Consider the following 19,271-nt stretch of genomic DNA (forward strand, 5'->3'; position numbering starts at 1 on the left):
TTAGAAAAACTGTGTACATGACCAGCAGAGCGTCTCACACCACTCTTTTCAGATGTGCAAGGATAACCTATCCTCTAACTCTGGGCAGTGTGCTCAGATACTCAGAGGGGAGACATAGACCCGTCAGTGAGGGCTGTGCCATGTCAGCACACTCAGTGACAATGTCCTCCTGTCTCCTCCTTGACCTCAGAGCTCACTGGGTTCAGGGCTGTACCTGCACACAGGAGAAAACAGCTATTTTTACTGTCATATAATTATGTCTGTTGGTCAAGGAAGAAAACAGCCTGGGGTGTTTTTGCATAAATACATCTGTGGGAGCTGTTAATTAGTAACCTAGAAATCTGTTCTGGGTAGAAGCCAGTTGTGGTCTGTATACCTAAGATAAAACATGATTTGTATTCAGTAGAAATGATATGGCAGTGTTTGCTCTCCTGGAGAATGTGGCAGATACTGTTTGAATGAGGCTCATGGGGCTGGCACTGCACATGAGTCAGGCTGACCTTGCTGATAACAGGTGCCTGTGCCTTTCTGTGCCTGGGCATGAACAGGTAAGACAGCAGCTTCCTCCTGGGCGATTCTGCCCATTTGGGCAGGTTCCAAAGAGCTGGCTCCCCTCACAGTAACCTCTCCATAATTTTCCTATAATTCTTTTTCCTATAATTCTAGTACTAAACCCCCAAAAGCAGTGGTTTCCCTGATCTCTCATTAGGTCTCTAAAATCATTGTAACAGTTTTACTTTCTGGGCCATCTACATTAGAGGCTGGGAAAACTCTCCTACTGAGCTAGCTATACATCTCCAGTCCTTCACCAGAACATGAGGGCTGTGTTAGTCAGAAGGCAGGGCCAGCCCACAGTGACACAGGACTGGTGTTCATCCCCCCACAGCTCATCACAGGAGGACCCTGTCCTGATACAGAGTTTCAGTTGTCTGACCTGTTGGTTCTCCCTATTCTAGCATGCACCAGCACCCTGAGTTAGACAGTCTCTAAATTCTAAATTCTAAAATCCTCCAGGGTTGGCTGTGTCAGGAAAAGAGAAGTGAGCATTGAGGTGGTAGACTGAGGAGCAACCACAGCTAGTTTCTCCTGGAGCCCTGGGCACCCCCAGGCGTGCTCAGAGGGAGCAGTCTGGAAGAGTCTATGGGCCAGGAGAGCAGGCAGACCCCAAGGCTGAGCAGCCTTGGATTTTGGTAACCATGACATGCCTGTGGCTGACTGGAGTCCAGGCTAAGGGGAATTGAAGCTGCCGTTGGAACAGAACGTCCCTGTGCCACCAGCTTAAAGAATTTTGCTGCTGTGAACTAGGCTCTGGTGTCCTGAATGGTGAAGAGCTCTGGAAGGCTCTCGAATCAGTAGGAGCCTGAAGAATGTGGGTTTTGATATCACTCAGGATCCCTGAAAGGATGTGTATAGTTTATAACATAAAATCCGCTCTTTTGACCGTATCTGAGAACATATAGCTCTTTGGCGTTAGGTGCATTTACACTGTTGTTCAGTCATTGTCTGTTCTTCCCAGACTGAAATGTGGCATCTCTTGATTAACAGACCCCATGCTCCATCCCTTTGTCATGCCCCACAACTCCACTCCCCTTTCTGCCTGTGGATTTGACCAGTCTCTATTTCAGATAAGTGGAATCATAGTGACTTTCTGTGACTGGCTGATTTCATTTCTTTAGCACTTACCCACTTTTTCTTTTTGAGGCTGGGTAATTCCCATTGATGATAAACTCCACATTTATTTTATTCATTCATTGGTAGACATTGAGCTGTATTCACCTTTCAGCCGTTGTAAATAACTTCAAATAGTGTGAATAATGATCTTTATTATAGAATATTTGTTCAGGTCCTTGCATTCAGTTTTTTGGGTGAGGATATTAAAGCAAGATGTCTTTAAAGATTAGTTGCTGACGAATTCCCTTTCTCCACTGAGGGCTTGACTTTCAGACCAAAAGTCAGCTTTCCTCAGCTTCTAAGTTTAGACGGCAGTGTACCCTGAGTGGTCATCTCAGCCTGGCACTGCGTTTTGATATTTGATCAGCTTTCATAACAGGCTACAGTCGCATCCTTACATATCATTTTCCAGCAGGAGCTCTCGAGTTGGTGAGTTCCTTGTAACTGCAGGGGTCGCCTTGTGCTAAATAGAACCCTGCTTTGGTGGGGGGAGGTTGTCCCTAGAAATGGCTCCATTTTGAGACTTGAGCTGTGAGCTGCAGAAGCCCGAGGACTTGCAGCAGCAGCAGCTTTGTTCCGGCACACAGCGTCCGTTTGTTGACTGATAATCTGCTTTCGTTTCATCTGGTTCTTGTAAAATATAAGTGGAATTACATGTAGATGTTCCCTGGGAAAATGGTGCACTTGTGAAGTTCCTTGCTATTGGGAATTGCCACCCAACTGGTTGCACGGGCTCCTGACACACCTGCTTTGGAGTGGGCCTTGTACAGCTGCAGCTGTTGTGTATGGAAAGGCTTCCCAGGCCTGGATCCCCCTGTATTTACCTGCCATTACTGCTGGAAGTAAGATGGCTGGTTGTGTGAAGCTGAGGTCTTAATGGTCATCAGTGTTTTCTTTGTTAATTAGAAATTCTCTAGACCCACAGATGAGTCACTCAGATTTCTTCTCCGTAGCCACAGACACGGTAAGAACCTAGACTGTGGGCCATGCAGCCCATGTGAATGGTGCAGAGATCCTGCTGGCCATGTTTCTGGCACCCTGCCCTGAATCTCAGGCCTTATGGATGCAGTGTGTAAATTAGGAACTCAGAAAAAGGAAAGCATCACTAGCTATAGCCTTCGTTACTCCTGCTCACCCTGTCTTACCATGTGCTGTGCAGCTTGCACTGGCCTAGAGTCAGTCCTTTCTCATCTGAATGTTGACTTGAGTCTCTCTGCCTTAGAGCTCAGCCGACAGGGCTGGATTTGCATGCTTGCCAGTGAGAGTGCTTGCCTGAACGAGTATTGATGGGCTGGAGACCATGCAGAAGCTCCTCCAAGGAGTGGTCAAAACTTGGGTGGGGCAAAGCAGAGGAGAATGCTGCAGACTTTTCTGTGGTAACTTTTTCACTGCTCTGGTACATGGCTGCAGAGACAGGAAGCATAATCAAGTGGTATTTTGTTGACAGGACATTTTCGGCTTTGGGCATTTACTACAAAGCACCAATATCAAGGTGCAAGGACAGTCCAAGTTAGGAGCAGGGCTGACCTAGGGAGGGAAGGGGCATCAGGCAGGTTTGAGTTAAATAAGGGACCTGTCAGGACTGTGGCCTGGGTTTTGTGCTCTGCTGTTTGAGTTTGTTTTGAATGCTATAGCGTACAAGCAGATAACTCTCAGGAACAGAGGTTTTATGGGGGCAGAGGGCAAGGATGATATTTTCACAAGGTGATCCAATCTTGAACGGAGTTTCTGACGTCACCATGGGAGGAGCCAGCTAATGAGCCAGGCAGGTGGTTTAGGAGCTGACTTCTCCGAGTCCCACAGGCCATGCCTTTGACGAGGAAAGGAAAAAGGGTTATTCAACAGATATGCCGCCAGGCCAGTTCCTGGAGGTGGATGGGCGTGCTTGCGCACAGGTGTTCCTGCCCATCTGGTTCCTGGGAGGCTGAGACACAGCAGGTGGTCTAGGCAGGTGCAGAGAAAACCCCTGGGAGGAGCAGAGTTCCTGCTGCGGTGCACAGGAGGTCCAGGCCTTCAGTGGGTGAGGCATTTTTCTGTTGGGCATGGGCCTGTCTGACTGCACCTGCGTCTGTGTCCCTGGGCTCTAGTCCTGACGCCTCCTACCAGTGCTTCCTGTGTTTCAGGCTCAGTATTTAGATCCCCTCCACTGCTCTTGGAGGCACTCTGCCTGGACCTTGCTGGGCTTCTAAGCATTGGACTTCCTAAAGGTGTGACCTAGATTCCAATTATGTTGAAGCCAAAGGAAAAAAGTAACAGGAACTGTGTGGAGATGTGTGCAGCGCGGAGCAAGGGAAGATACATAGGCAAGAGCCCGATTTCAAGGTTCTTCCCTTCTCCCATAGGTCCACCAGCTCTGCTTTCATTCTCTCTTCCCTCATGGTGGCGGCTCTTTCCACCCACAGGAACAGCCCTTGCTACTTACAGCGGGACCTCTTGCTTCTAGAACAGCATGTGGCTTTGCCTCCTGACCCCTTGCTTATTTCAGAAGCTTCTCCCTAGAGTCCAAGGGAGCCCCTCTTAGTCTTTTTAATCTAGATCAGCCTGTAAGAAGCCTACTTTTGTCTGGCTGGTAGCACATGACTGTCATCTGAACATTTGGGAGTCTTAGGCAAAAGGATTGAGAGTTTGAGGGTAGCCTGGGCTAAACAGCAAGACCATTCCTCATTTTATCAGGAGGGGCCCTGCCTGAAAACTCACAGTCATGTGAATAACAGTAAGAGTTCAGTGAAGTTTACAGAGTGATTCACAGTGTGCCAGCACTGCTCTGATGATGTATTGTCTTTTAATTTTCCCAACAACTCTCTGGGCTGCAGATCACCAATATTACCCCTCTTTTATTACAGAGGGAACTGAGGCTAAGAGAGATTATTAACTACCCAAGGTTGCTTGGCTAGGAAGTAGATGATTGTATATTTAAATTCAATTTGATATGTTTTATTAAAATCACTACTCTAAAATCCTGAATGTAGTACCCCCAACTCAATGGAGACATGACGTCTTGAAGTTTGTGGCCTGGCTTGAGGACATGTGTTGTCATGTGTTCTCTTTGTACTGGTGTGATGAAGGCCATGCCCAAGTGCAGCCCAGGAGGGAAGGGCTCAGTTGTCTTACATGTTCGGATCACCGTCGATCACTGAGGGAGCTAAGGCAGGAACTCTAGTAGAACCCCTAAAGGACTCCTGTACCTCATTTCTATGTCTTGCTCAGCCGACTTGACCAGGAATAGCACCACCCACAGTGGTCTGGGACCTCCCGCATCAGCCATCAGTCAAGAAAATGTCCCACAGACTTGCTACCGTCCAGGCAGTTCCTCACCTGAGGCCCCCTCTTCCCAGATGACTTCAGCTTGTATCAGGTTGACAGAAACAACACAATATTCCTTTAGGATGCCCCGGAAAACCAAGGTACCCCCTTTGCATCTCCCCTTATCCCCTTATTACCCATCAATACAGAAGATGTCTATGACCTCTAACAGCAGCTTGGGAAGTCTCCCCATCAAAGAAGCAAGCATCTGATTCTGTAGCACCAGATGCCAACCTGGGCATCATCTGAGCCATTCTCAAGTTGTCCACCCAGAATGGCATCAGCTCCTGTATGTTGAAGGCTCAGTCTCTACATGTGCTCCTCCATCCAGTCTCAGTCCCCACAACCCCCTCCTCCTGTTCATTGGTTTGCTTGAATGACTCAGGGAACACTTAGGTTTGCTGGTTTATTATAAAAGCCAGTACAAAAGACAAAGTGATATAGACCATGAGGGTGCAGAAAGTTGTATTTTTGCCCTCTCCAGGTCTGACATCCAGGAACTGCCATCAGTTTAGGGCTGTCTAGAAGCCCCAAGCTCTGCCCTTTGGAATGTTTTATGGAGGCATCCATGATTGGACTAATGCAGTGACCTTTTAATAAGTTCCTCATTTTGTGGTGACTGCCAACCATAAAATTATTTTCATTGCTACTTCATAACTATAATTTTGCTAGTTATGAATTGTAAATAGCTTGTGTTTTTCCATGGTCTTAGTTGACCCCTGTGAAAGGGTCATTCGACTCCCAAGGAGTTACAACCCACAAGTTGAGACTCACTGCACTAAAGGGTCAGCTAGAGCAGGGAAACCAGCATGGCCTGTCAATGTAGCACTCCTCTTTCTGGCGCTGTTGGGCAGGATCCTTAGGGAATAAGGACAAACTTCTGACCTACTTTAAGGTAAGCCAGAGAATTCACCTTTTTTATTTATTTTGTTTGTATGTTTATTTGATTACTGAGACAGGGCCTCACTACATAGCTTTGACTGTCCTGGAACCCACTTTGTAGACCAGGCTGGCATTGAACACACATGCACCACGGTGCCCAGCTCTTAAGGGAGTTCATTCTTAATAGCCAGTTCCAACACAGAGAGGTGGGGAAGGGTTAGTACTTCTGTGAACCTGATTTAGGGAAGAGTCCTGGTTTCTGTGGCTGCCTCTGGGCAGGAGTTAGGAGCCAAGGACCGTGGGATGAGACCTCAATAACAGATTCTCACGTGCGTCTGTGTGCAGTTGTCAGGTAGAAAGGATCCCTTCTGTTTTATGTGAACTTCATCAGCAGAGTCCTGGCAGAACCTGCTGCCCCTTCCCCTACCTTGCTTATTGCTTCCAGCTGTACCTCAGTTCCTGAGGTGAGGAGAAAGACAAGGACAGAGGCAGCTTGAGAACGTAGTTAGAGCGCTGCCTTTTTGCATACTGCAGGGAGAGACATGGGATATACTGTTTAAGACACTTTTATGCCCTATACATTCAGAGGTCTAGTGTGAGCCACTCAAGGGTGGTAACACACACATTGCCAGGCATGGCTGTACGACATGCTGGGTCCTGGCCCAGCAGACTTTGCCTTTAATCTCTGATATAAACACTGGCTGCCTCAAAGCAGTTCCTGTCACCCAGCTTTCAGTGACCAGAGTTCTGCAGACTTCCACACTACAAAATATATTCCTTAGTGCTGGAAACAGAATTTTACACATGAAATTCATACTTCTGTTTGGAGTGTTCACAGCCTAGTACTTGCTTTTACAGGGCACGTGTGTCCGGAGTTAGGTTCCTTTACTCTTAGGAAGAGGGGCATTGGCGATGCTTTCTGTGATTGCTGCAAACTCTCTAAGTGCTATATACTCTTGTCAAACTGCTAGGCAACCTGCCTTGGGGACAGAGGTCAAATGAAAGTCTTACATGTTCAAGGAAGGGCACTTGGTTGAGGTGTCTGAGGCCCCACACACCCATAGGATCCATGGAGTCTGAATAGTTCAGACAGTAAAGGGAAAAGTAGGTGTTCTTGAGCAAATGAGTGATTGGTTGGTGGGTTAAGTGTGGGACGGTGAGAGGTGCTGCAGATTAGCTGCGAGACTGGGGAGGAAATGCTGACAGCTGACTTTGGACAAAACCAGATTCTATCTGAAGCAGTTTCTCCTCCATAAAATTGGACCTCAGTATGCTGGCTCCCTGTAATGTGCAACACCTCCTGTGTGTGGGCCCCATGATGGCTATTATGAAAGCCGTGTCTGGGAGATGAGGGCAGCTGTGCTGACTTGGAGGCTGCAGTCCTGTATCCTTGTGTTCCAGATGTTGGAGGGCCACCTAGAAGAAATGGCAAAAGGAAATGTTTGCAGAAGATATGCATGTCCTTAGTGTTGGTGGATGGAGCGAGCAGGCTCTTCCTGATCGTGTACCCCTGAAGAACCAGGCCAGCAGCAGTGGAGAGAAGCTGTAACTGGAGTTGAGATGTAGGGACTCTGCTTAGGATGTGAAAAGAACATAGATAGGGCTATAGTGTGGTGAGCCGATAAAGGGAATCCAGGACCTAGAATCCTCCCAGATGTTCACTGCTTCCTGTGCCCTCTTCCTCCAAGACCCAGACCAGCTGAGCTTTCAGCTCCGTAGAAGAACCCAGAGAAAAGAGGGTGAGGCTGGGGCTGTGTGTTAATAATGTTATGTTGCTTTGGGGAGAGAGCAGGGGTCAACAGAAACCTTGGCATGTTTGGGGCATGGCATATAGGGGAGTGTAAAGAAATTATTCTAATTAGCCCATATAACAGACACAGAAGCCTGGTATTTTATTTACCAACTCTAATCCTGGAATGGGCAGGTTCTAAGCTATCCTCACCTGTAGCCAAACCACATGCCCCTTGTTAATTGCTGTTAGTCTCTCCCGGGCTGCCTCTGTCCATCAGCCTGTCCTCAGGATGCAGTTCTCCTGGTCACATGCTCATGAACCATCCAGCCTCATACGGATTCCTTCTCTTCCTCCTCTCCCCCTCCCTCTCTTCCTCTTCTCCCTCCTCCTCTTCCTCCTCTCCCTCTTCCTCCCTCCCTCCTTTCCTCTTCCCCCTCCCTCCGTCTTTCTCTTTTGCTCCTCCTCCCCCTGGTTTCTCCTGAGCCCCCTCACTCGATCCTCAAGTCCCACCTTTCTCTCTCTATTGCCCAATCACAGGCTCTAGCCTTTTACTAACCAGTCAGCTTTAAATTGGGGAGCAAGGTTTACACAATAAAATCTGGTATCCCTGAGAATGCACTCCTCTAGACCGCAACCAGATCTTGGGGCTCAGAGTTTAGCATTTGTAAGTGTAGCAACAGACCAACAGGGGAGGTTGTGTTTGTACTCACAGGGCCCAGCTCTAGGAATGGCACAAGCACAGTGCTGCTCACCCTCTAGGCCCTGAGCCTCTTAGAGGGAGCGTCAGTAATTTGATCTGGCTTCTGCTGCTTGGCCTGAGTCCTGGCATTCACTCAGGGCCCAGAGGCAGCAACCTCTGAGGAGTCTGACTAGAATCAAGGCTTAATGAGTAGATGGGAGCAGGGATCAGAGACTGCCAGCTGTGGCTTCGAGGGGAGCACAGCCTGGGTGGAGCCAGGCTGAGTGGGACTTATAGTTTATGCTAGTGGCTTAGGAAGCAAGCCAGGTCAGGGCCACTGAGGCAATTAGTGCCGGTCAGTGAGCAGCACAGCTGAGCTTGCTGAGAGGACATGAGGGGTTCAAGGCAGCCAAATGAGACCGGTATCTTCCTGCTGGAGCTGGGTCTCTCTCTGCTTCCCTCTCTCCTTCCATTTTAGGAAGAGAAACCCCATTGAGTGTGGCTTATACCAAATAGATTTAAGAAAAGTGGAAAACGTGAAGTAAAAACCTCTATTCTTCCCCCACACTCTGACATTTAAGTTTCTCATATTATCTCAGAAATATGGACAACTCTTTTCATATAAATAAGATCATTACTGTATTCCTCCCGTGCTTAGTCTGTTGGCCCCATAAAGACCTACTGAGCTCTCTTTAGTAGCTAGTATTCTCTGTCTGTTCTCTGGTATATGCTCTGCACTGCATTAGGTGATTGGACTCTAAAGTAAATTCATACTGATTCTTTCTCCTTATCCGAAGTAGTTGTAGCTCATCACCCACGCACACACACTATAAAGGTGTACGACAATGTCACCATGATGGCTGGTAGTCAAACATGATTGTGAGGAATTAAATGAGTGGATAAAGCTTCTCCAGTGCCACCCGCACCAGGCTTAGGACAAGGGCTGTGAGTGGGCTCACTCACTCAATTTTTGTTGTAAATTGACAATATCAAATGAGGTGCTGGATGGGGTTTTATAACTTAGGGAAGTGAGTGACTGGGAACAGTGGTCTGACAATTTTTGATGTGTGCCAGGCACTGGAGTGGCCCCTGGGCTGCCCCTGCAGAGCTGACAGTTGTGTGCGTGTGAGTCTTACAGTGTGGTAAGTGCTACCAGACGGCCACTGCTTCAAGCCCCTTCTTAACTGCTCTCTCTCTTCCCCCGCCTGCCCCTTCCCTGCTCTCTCTCTTCCCCCGCCTGCCCCTTTCCCAGTGTACATTTTGGAACGGGAAAGGAAGACGAACACGGATGCTGGGTGTCAGGCAGTCCTGGCTGCATGCTGGGCCGCGCTCTGCTGCTGCTGCCTCCTGGACAGCTTGGACTGAGTAACCAAGACCCAGTTCTCTCACAGCCGCTGCTGTTCCCGCTGCTGGAATAAACAACTAGTGTTACACAAGTAACACTTTGACTGTTTTGGTTTTCTTTCTTTGGAAAAAAAAAAAACCCTAATCTGTAGTCTTTCAAAGTTTAGCACATGTAAAGGAATGTGAAATAGTATTCCTCTTTTTCCTTCCAGATTACCGTTGACCTTGAACAAATACACATTTGTACATTATCAAATGTGTATGCATGCATACATATATACATATATAGTTTATACATTTGCATATTTAAGTTTTATGGGAGCGCATGAGTCTACCATGACACACATGTGGAGGTCAGAGACAACATTCAGGAGTTAGTTCTCTCCATTCACCATGTGGATCCAGGAGTTGAACTCAGGTCCTCAGGATTGGTAGCATGTGCTTTGGCCTCTTGGTATATATTCTTAAGACCATTTTTCCCTATTGTCTTTTCCTACTGATTTTTAGAGAACCCTGGTTTGGTTTGCTTTTGCAGGGAAAGGGTCTCGTTATGTAGCTCTGGCTGTCCTGGAAACTAATTCTGTAGACCAGGCTGGCCTCAAACTCACAAGAATCTACCTGCCTTTGCCTCCCAAGTGCTGGGATTAAAGGTGTGTGCCGCTGTGCCTGACTGAGAAATTTCTTTCTGATTCATGAATGCTTGTCTGGTTTATAAACTTGCAAATTTCTATCAGGCTCTCTTAATTTTTGTAGCATACCTTTAGTTGTTTTATTTAACTGTGTGCATGTCGTCTCTGTAATTCTTCACTTATTTCTTTGAGGTAAGGACTCTCCCTGAACCTGAGCTGGTATGTTTGTTAACTAAGTTGGTCACCGGCAGGTCCCAGGGCCATTATTTCTGTGCCCTGAGCAGTGCTGGGTACAGGCATGACTAGGAGGCTGGACTTGTACCTGGGTGCTGGAATCTTAATTCTTAATCACGAAGCATCTCTCCAGTCCCCTTAGTGTTTCTCTTGTTTCTCACTGTGTGATCAAGCTGGCCTTAGCTTTACTGTCTTCCTGATTCTGCCTCTCAAGTGCTGCTGGGATACAAGCATGTAGCGCCATCCCCAGCCTAAACTTATGATCATGGTGGATAGAAGTCTCACCTTTTCTGTTTTGGTAGTTCTAGCCCCAGTTTTGATTAGGTCATTGAGTAGAAAAGAAATAGAGCCTGATTCAGTTTCTTCTGTGTATGCTGTCACAACACATCTCTTCTGACACCAGAAGTGGGAAGGTTTCTAGGCACCAGGCAGTCTGAGCAGCACTGGCAGACACCAGCATATCATCCCAACTCAGCTCATTCTGAAGATGCCTCAGAGGAGATGGCATTAGATCCACAAGCCGGGGGGTGGGGGGGGCACAGCAATGGAGATGGCGGACGATGACTACACTGCGTTATTAGGGCCGGTCCCATATCAGATGTCAGGCACAAGCCTCAGGAAGCTTTACTGGTCCTTCTGATCCTGGCTGTGTAAGTCGTTCCCACAGCCTTTCCTTGAGTGACTCAGAGCTCAGGGATCATGCTAACTGGTGTATTCTAAAGACATTACAGGTGGAGGGGTCTGAAGAAGAGGTGTAGAGAATGAAGGAAGGGCCTATGTGCCTTATTCTGGGTTCACTACTGTTTGGGAACCTCTATGTAATTGAGTTTTCTGAACCCCACATCTTTTTGGGTTTCCCTGGAGACTGCATTGTAGCAGAGTGGCTTTACTGTAGCAAAGGCAGCCATGGAGTTGTGGCAGGGACTGGAGGAAAGGAGTCTAATGCCCACAGACTGAGTGGGGAAACCCAGTGAGCCCTGTCCCTTCCAGTTGTTCTCCATGCAGAATTCTTTCCTTGCTAAGGATTACTCTGACAAGGCAAGTCACAGGATTTCATGATGGCCAGCTCCAAACAGAGGAAGGGAAAAGAGCTTTCCTGATCTGCTTTGAGGAAGAGAAATCCCAGTTTCTGTGCTACCTTGGGAAGAAGTTATGAGCTATGGGTAAAGCATGTTTATAAATATCACAGCCATCTCTTCCCCATTAATTTGAAATGAGATTTGCCATCAGCCAAATTCCCATATATAAATGAAATGGTAATTATCCACTCTGCCGGCTCCTTTCATTCTTGAACTGGAAACAGAGCCCAGTCAAGCCCCCTCGACCGTATTACTGTGACCAGAGATCTGCTGTAGACCAGTCTGCTTGTTTTGAGGTCTTTTCCCTTTCTCTTTCCTTTGAGATAGGGTCTGTAGCCTGAGTGACTGTATTGTGACTTGCTCTGTAGAATAAGCTGGCTACAAAGTCACAGAGATCTGCTTGTGGGATTTAATGCTGGGTTTAAAAGTATGCACCAAAAAAGGGAGGGGGTGTGTGTGCACCACCATGCCCAACAATTTAAAAAAAAAAAACCCAAGATTTATTTAACTGTTTTTCCTGCATGTCTGTATATGCAACTGTGTGCATGCCCGGTACCCTCGGCAGTCAGAAGAGAGCTTCAGGCCTCCTGGACCTAGAGTTTTGGGTGGCTGTGAACCAAACCGAGTCCTCTGCAAGAGCACGGGCTCTTAGCTACTGCACCGTCTCCCGACCCAGCCTCTCAGGGATTTTTGTTTGTTTGTTTTGAGGGTTTTCCCCCCTTGTTTATATGTGTTAGAGTTTCATGTAGCCCCAACTATCCTTGGACTGGTTATGGAACCAAGGAGAACCATGGACTCCTGACATCCCTGTCTCTACCCCCAAATGCTGGCATTACAGGCACCTGTCTACCATTTTATCCTGTTAACACCATATTACAGAGTAAACGCTTTTAATTTTGATAAAGTCCAGGTTGCCAATTTTTCTTTTATAGATATTGCTAAATTAACCTCAAGTACTGAGGATTTTTAAATTTCTTCCTAAAAACGTTCCTATTCTATTTAGAATCATGATCCATTTTTAGATTAATTTTTAAAATAAAGTGTTTCAGTTCTGGGGTGGGGCCAGGTGTGATGTGCATGCCCTCTGAGTTCCAGGACAGCCAAGGGTATTCTCAAAAAAAAAAAAATGAAATAAAATATACTCAGGATTGTATTATTTTCTACATTCCAGTTTTTTCAACTTTTTCATTCTTTATGGAAAACTCCCCTTGTTTCAGGGCTTGCTCTGCACATTTGTGAGCAAGCCAGCCATGTTTGTGCCAGCCCTTTTGTTATTTCTGTTCTATCCCTAGACCTAAGGAGACATAGAAACTAATCACAAGTACTGTTAACTGCTGACCTGACCACTCTACTTTATAGGGAATCTTGTTTTAATTATCACGTCCTTTTGTCTTTCCATAATCTATCTATGCTGTGTCTTAGGATTTTTATTGGCGTTGCATTCAGTCGCGATCATTGTGGGGCCTGGTCTTATTTTCCCACTTATTTGAGACAGGGTCTTACTGTGTAGCCCTGGCTGGGGCTCCAGCCTGACAGGTATTGAAGTAGGGTCCTTGATTGCTCTCTGTGTTCTTGCTCTTCACTGCTGTGACAGAGCTTAAGCCCCCAGCACGATGAGGTGTCTGCTGAGTTGAGGCAGCACGTGAGGTTCCTGAAGACTTCCCTGCCTCCAGGTCCTCACACTTGTCAGGACACAGACCTGCTGCATAAGAGGATAAGCCTACATCACAGAGGCAGTCTCAGACTTCTGTGAGTTTAAGGCCAGTTTGGTTTACATAGTGAGTCGTAGCCCAGTTAGGGCTACGTAGAGAAACCCTGTTCCAAAAAGCAAAATTCCTGCGTTAGGATATGTATGTGATGTGAGACAGTGACCTCTGTTGTCTGCTGTGATGTTCCTCATGCTGGGTTTGGAGTACCAGAGAAACTGTCTTCCCAAGTACACTTTGGAGCCGTCCATAATTGACTCCTTCACCTCTGATCCTCACAGCACATCTTCCCAGTTCCCACTCCCATTTCCTCTGATCTGCTCTGAGTGCCAGCTGTAACCCAGAAGGTACTGAGTGACTGCTGTGCCCCAGTGCCCCTCCCATCAAGTCTTCTGGCTGACCTCAGGATCAGAGGAATCTGGTCTTCGGTCTCACTAAATGTGCAGCATTATTTGCTTAGGCTCTCTTCCCTCGGGGCATATCAGAGTGCTCCCCAAGGTCCGCAGCAGGAAATGGCCGTTTGGGATTTTCTTTGTGGCTTGTTTCCTTCTTTCTGCAGCATGGGAAATTCAGAAACACAAAAGCAAAATGAATTCTTTGTTTTACTTGTCAAACTGTAGGCCTTTCATTTTATAAGCATATCTGGATAGAGCCCCAGGCAGTTTGTGCACTGGGTGTGGCGTAGGGTGAGGCCATATCAATGATGTTTGCTGCCATTTGCAAAGCCAAGATCTGCATGCAAACCAACCAGCCCTGTGCTACACTGGAGGGCCCTCCACTCGCCAATAGCTCTGTCGGGACAAACAGTGCAATGTTTTAAGATCCGAATGCTGCCTGGGAAACTCGGGGAGGAAACTTTATATGGCTTCATATTGAGAGCCTTCACTTTTGACCTGTCTTAATACTGCAACAGTTTCCATGACTTCATCTTCTTAGTTGTAATAGAGCAGCAGAGGCTTTTCAGAGAGGCCCCATAATTGATCTGCGGGCCCCTCCTATAGAAGAGTAGGTTCAGGACCTCAACTCAGTCCTGGCAATCACCCCAAACTCCTAGCAAAGGGTCCTCCATTAACTTCTCTATTTAAATACCTGCTTTCCCTGTAATATCATCTTTACTGGAGAATAAATAGTGAACCCCTAGCATCTTGCATCCCTGGGGCTGGCTTGGCTCATTCAGACTACTCACATTGGATTGGCCTTTACAAATAATAGGCTCAGTCAGCTCAGTGCAATGTAAGGACTGTAGTTCATTCCCAACACCCAAAAAGCTGGGTGTGGTGGGATACACTTGTCTGTAATCCAGTCCCAGCACTGGGGACCAAATTGTTAAGCTTCAGGTGCAGTGAGAGACCATGATTTTAAGAAACGAGGTGAAGTGAGGCTGAGGAGAGTGTAGTGCTCGCATGCAGGCATGAAGTTTAGCTCTCCAGCACCCATGTAAAGGACAGACATCGGCGAACGCCTGGAACACCAGCAAGGAGTAGGACAGATACTGGAGAGTCCTGGAGGCCTGACAGCCAGTTATTGATCTTTACGTTCAATGAAAACTTACCTTCCAAAAAACAAGATAGAGGGGCCAGTGAGAAGGCTCAGCAGGTAAAGGGGCTTGCTGCCAAGCGTGATGGCTTGAGTTCGATTCCTGGAATCCGTACAGTGGAAGAAAATAACCAACTCCTGCAAATTGTCCTCTGACCTCCATGTGCACACAGTCGCGCTAGATGAGGGACAGATAACAGCAGGCCTCCACAGGCTCACAGTTAGGGGGACTCTTGGGGGACAGTGCTTTAGAGGCTCTTTACCCTTTACTCCAGAATGACCTTTAAAGACGTGTGTTCACATCATTACATGTGGAGACCAGAAGCCAATATTGGTGGCTGCTGCTTCCTCCTCCTCCCCTCTCCTCTTTGCTTTCTTTCTTTCTTTTCTTTTGGAGACAAAGTTCCTCGTGAACCTAGAGCTCACCCATTGTTTAGTTAGACCGGCTGGCCAGTGAGCTGTAGGGATTGCCCTGTCTCTCCTTCCCCGTGTAGGATTTCAGGCACATACACCACACTTGGCAGGGATGCTGGGCATGGAACTCAGGGCCCCACCACAATTGTGTGACAGTTTACCACCTGAGCCATCTCCTTGTTTTCTTCAGAACTTTTATCTGTGTAATAGTTGTAGACACCACACCCAGGAAAATGTTGCCTTGCCCTGTGTCTATGTGAGGTTCTTCCTTTCATCCAGCAACTAAACGTCTGACTATTTCACCCTCCCCCGTCCCTGCAGGGTCTCATCAGCCTGGCCTGCCACACAGATCATCTTTTGTCATCTGTGTCCCCTCCCGCAACACACCCACACCCCCTTCACCTTGTGCCCAGCCTGCTTTCTCACCCTCTAATAACATGAAACTGCACTGATTAGAAATACACATTAATACAGGTTGGTGGGAGCCCCTTCTCACAGACCCAGAATAAGAACACCTGTACTTGCATGACTTCTCCTATAGGATGTTCCTATTAGTTCCTGCGTGTCCTACCAGGTCCCACCAAACACGTTACCTCCTCATTTTGTTCATAATACACTTTGTGTTACTTTCTGGTGTGTAAGGTCAGACTGTGTATTGGTGGTGGTGGGCCAGTGGCAATCTAGACTGGAACGGGAACACAGGTGCATAACCATCATTCTCAGCGCCAAGCAACAAGGAGTCGAGGAGCAGCTGAGGAAAGGCTAAACAAGCTCTCTTGAGGGGCGCACTCAGCAGGCACGTAGGAAATGTACTCTTTCACAGTTGACTACTGGAGCAGGTCCTTATCAGGGATGGGCTCTGACTCTAGAACATTCTCAAGCAGGGCAGGAGCTAGACCTTGACCAACATGCTGACCTTTGTCAGCACCGAAGGGAAAACAGAGGCACAGGAAGCAGATCAGTTTCTCCCTTTCACAACAGCCATATCTCTTGGCACCTGTACTGTAGCCAGACTGCTTGTCTTTGAGGTGAGCCATCCTGATGTGCACAGGTAAGGATCTGCCTTTAACTACATAGTCTCAACAGACTTTTTGACACTCAGAATCTTTAATATGGCCAAGGCGATCTCGGTTTTTCTGCACATCACCTGAACCTAGCTCAGAGGCTCAAGCTGCCTTAGCCTCTAACCAGTCTTGTCCCTGTGCTTGTCTAGAGGCGCAGTACAGACCTACGTATTAGGCCAGTACTACTTGTACAGATGCACCAGTTGTGGTTTAGGTCTGGGGACAGCACCCCCGTGTAGCCTTTGAGTGCTGAGCTTCTAGGGGTTCGTTGTGCTGCCACTCCCTTTTGTTCTGTTTATCCAGTGATGCTCTGGGGCGTCCTGCTCACAGATTTGGGAGTGGAGTACTAAGCCCTGGCAGGATTACTTCGGGGCTCACCTGGATGACCCAGGGGTTCCCTAGGTTTCTTTAGCCCCTCAGCTGCACTTGAGACTAGGGATAGGACCCATACCCATACTCTGATCTTCCCCACACCAGTCCGTGAACATGGAAGCAAGTGGGTGGCAGTCAGAGGTGTCCCAATCAGCAGGAAACTGCCTGTCCAGCTCTGTCTGATCTGCTTCAGGGAATCTTGGGGCACTGAAGTAGGGAGAGAGTAAGAGTTTAGAAGACCTGGTTTCTCATGACTCAGTTCCACAGAAGAGATCATGAGGTCAGAAGTGAAGCTTCTGAGGGCAGCTTGAGACATAAAGGTATGAAAGGCACAGGGGCTGAGAACAGCCAGACTCAGCAGGCAAAGGTAGCTGTGGCCATGGAACCTGGCTGAGGCTGTAGGAAGTCCTGATAGGCCTGTGACAGTCTAGTGGGAGAGGAAGGGGCATGTGGAAGGGTCTCCTAACCTCTCACACCCTCAGCCTGTGGAGTCTAGGGGAGACATTACTGACAACCTGCAAGCTGAGCCCATCCCACCGCAGTCCTTGTCGCCATGCATACACTTCACACATACTTGGTGCTGTGGGCTAAACAGGTGCCTTAAGCAATGGGACATCTCTGTGCAGGCAGTAAATGTCTCTGGCATAGGTATCCTCCTCCAAGGGGTGAGACAAAAGTGCCTTTGCCTGTATGTCCTCCCTTCCCTGTAAGGCCATCCTATTTTGAGGTTCTTTTTATGATAGCACTTAAGATTTCTCCTTTTATCTGCCTCTTGGTCTAGATGGTTGGAAAGCATTCTGACATCTTCTGTAATCTCAGGAAGGCCAGTTAGCTGCCATCTGTCTGGATGCCTTATGTGGGGTGGTGGCAACCAAGACTCCACTGGTGGCACTCCTCATGGGTCAATGTGGCTGTATGCTCCTGACAGACAAACCCTAAAGGGCTGGGGGACCTGTCTCTGGGCTGGAACTTCTGCTTCAAGGTGCAGTCTTCTTGCTGAAGGTTCTTGCTCCTTGCAGAAAAGCTGTGGGTCAGACTGCTGCCTGCCTCTCCTGAGGCCAGACTGTTGAGATGTACTCACAAGCATGCATACACAAGGACTTGTCCACTCTACCAGCATACCAGAGCCTTTGATTAATCATTTAGAAGGTCAGAGTAGAGCAAGTGAAGGTTTCAGATGTCAGGCTAACATCACCTGAAGCCTTTGCTCACATTCTGGTGACTCATCCCTGCCCTTGTAAATGAAGCCTGTGAGGTTGTAGACTGTCCTGGAACCAAGGGCCTTCTGGTGTGATATGTCTGGTGGCCTGGAGAAAGGCTCCAGGGATTGTTGCACAGGCACTTGGTACAGGACACTGTGTGCCTCCTGGCATGGCCCGTCTACCTCTCTGGTAGCATAAAGACAAGAGGTGAGTAACTGCCCTGCCTGTGACCATCTGAGTCCTCCCAAACTCGCTCTGCACCCAAGGCCTTGAGGGCCACCCTGACCTACACTGGGGCCACCTTGACCTACACTAGGCTTCCAGATCCCACCCTGCACTCTCCTACCCCACCACCACCTCTTGTATTTACACCCAGGTGAAAAGTTCTAGGTCCTTGATCTTCTAAGACTCTACCCCAGACTGAGAAGACTGACAGCTGGTCCATGGTGGAGGGATGGCTTCAACAAAAGAGGCAGAGCAATAAAGGAGCCCTGATCTGATGTCACCCTAGCCTAATCACTGGGAATAGACCTTTTGCCTGGAACCAAGAGAGACCCCTACCAGTGGTTAAACAGAATAATCTGTGACCCTAGTGAATGAATGAGGTTAGTCTTTTGATTTAAATGAATGGAACCCAGTTTTAAAAGTCCTGTGTACCACAGGACTAGAATGGAGCCTTTGTTTCAAGTCTGGCCACAGGGGGGCACTCGACCTTCAAGGAGGATCTCAAACTGAACAAGCTCTACAGTGCCAGAACCATTTTCCAGGCCTGAACCAGCCTGTTCCCATATCTACCCCATTGCTTTTGATTCCCAACCCCTTTTTCCTTCTTAAAAAAAAAAAAAAAGTAGAAAAACTGAGAGGGCAGAGGTGTGGGGATAGTATCAAAGTGCCAGCATAGCTTATGTAAGGTATTCAGGCGTACACACACACTGCTTTGCCTATGAAAGGCAGTTACCGGACCAGTCCAGCTGACCCGGGTGCAGAGCCCTCCCTGCTGCAGCACCTGCTGTGTGACCACCTGGCACTGTGAACTCAGCCTCAGGACAGGCCCACCGAGCACAGAATACCTGACTGATTTGATAGTGGGAAGGTTTGAGAATTCTCAAGGCAACTGATTCCCTCATAGAGCTGACAGGAACAGTGGCAACACAATACAGAGCCATGAGAATCCTGGGTTGATGGAGATTCCAAGGCAGAGGCTAGGCTCTGCTAGTCAGTAAAGACACCTTCTGGAAATGCAAGGCTGTTCTCCGGTTTACCATCTCTAGGCTCTTAGCACATGCTGTGACGCTCTGGAAGGCCTTCAGACTTGCTCCTGGGTCAGTTACTATTGCTTTGGTTAACTTGAAAGTAAGAGCAGGTAGGAGACTCAGACCCCACCTCTCCCCATCCCCATCCTTCTAGCATGACAGGGAGGATGG

At 47.9% G+C, this 19,271-nt stretch overlaps 1 protein-coding gene across 6 annotated transcripts in view; it reads left to right on the top strand.

Moving 5' to 3' along the window:
* Cystm1 (cysteine-rich transmembrane module containing 1) overlaps positions 1-19,271 on the top strand; it is a 67,714-nt gene that overhangs the window by 46,703 nt on the left and 1,740 nt on the right. For 3 of the 6 annotated variants that reach the window (XM_006254621.5, XM_039097366.2, XM_063277049.1), the window contains exon 3: positions 9,520-9,707. The exons of the other annotated variants lie outside the window; for them this stretch is intronic. In XM_006254621.5, coding sequence (XP_006254683.1) covers positions 9,520-9,632 — 113 coding nt within the window. In that variant the 3' untranslated portion in view covers positions 9,633-9,707. Of the gene's footprint in view, positions 1-9,519; positions 9,708-19,271 lie in introns of those variants that run through there. 6 annotated transcript variants of the gene reach the window in all.

Source organism: Rattus norvegicus, chromosome 18 (assembly GCF_036323735.1).
Source record: "Rattus norvegicus strain BN/NHsdMcwi chromosome 18, GRCr8, whole genome shotgun sequence".
Classification (NCBI taxonomy): domain Eukaryota; kingdom Metazoa; phylum Chordata; class Mammalia; order Rodentia; family Muridae; genus Rattus; species Rattus norvegicus.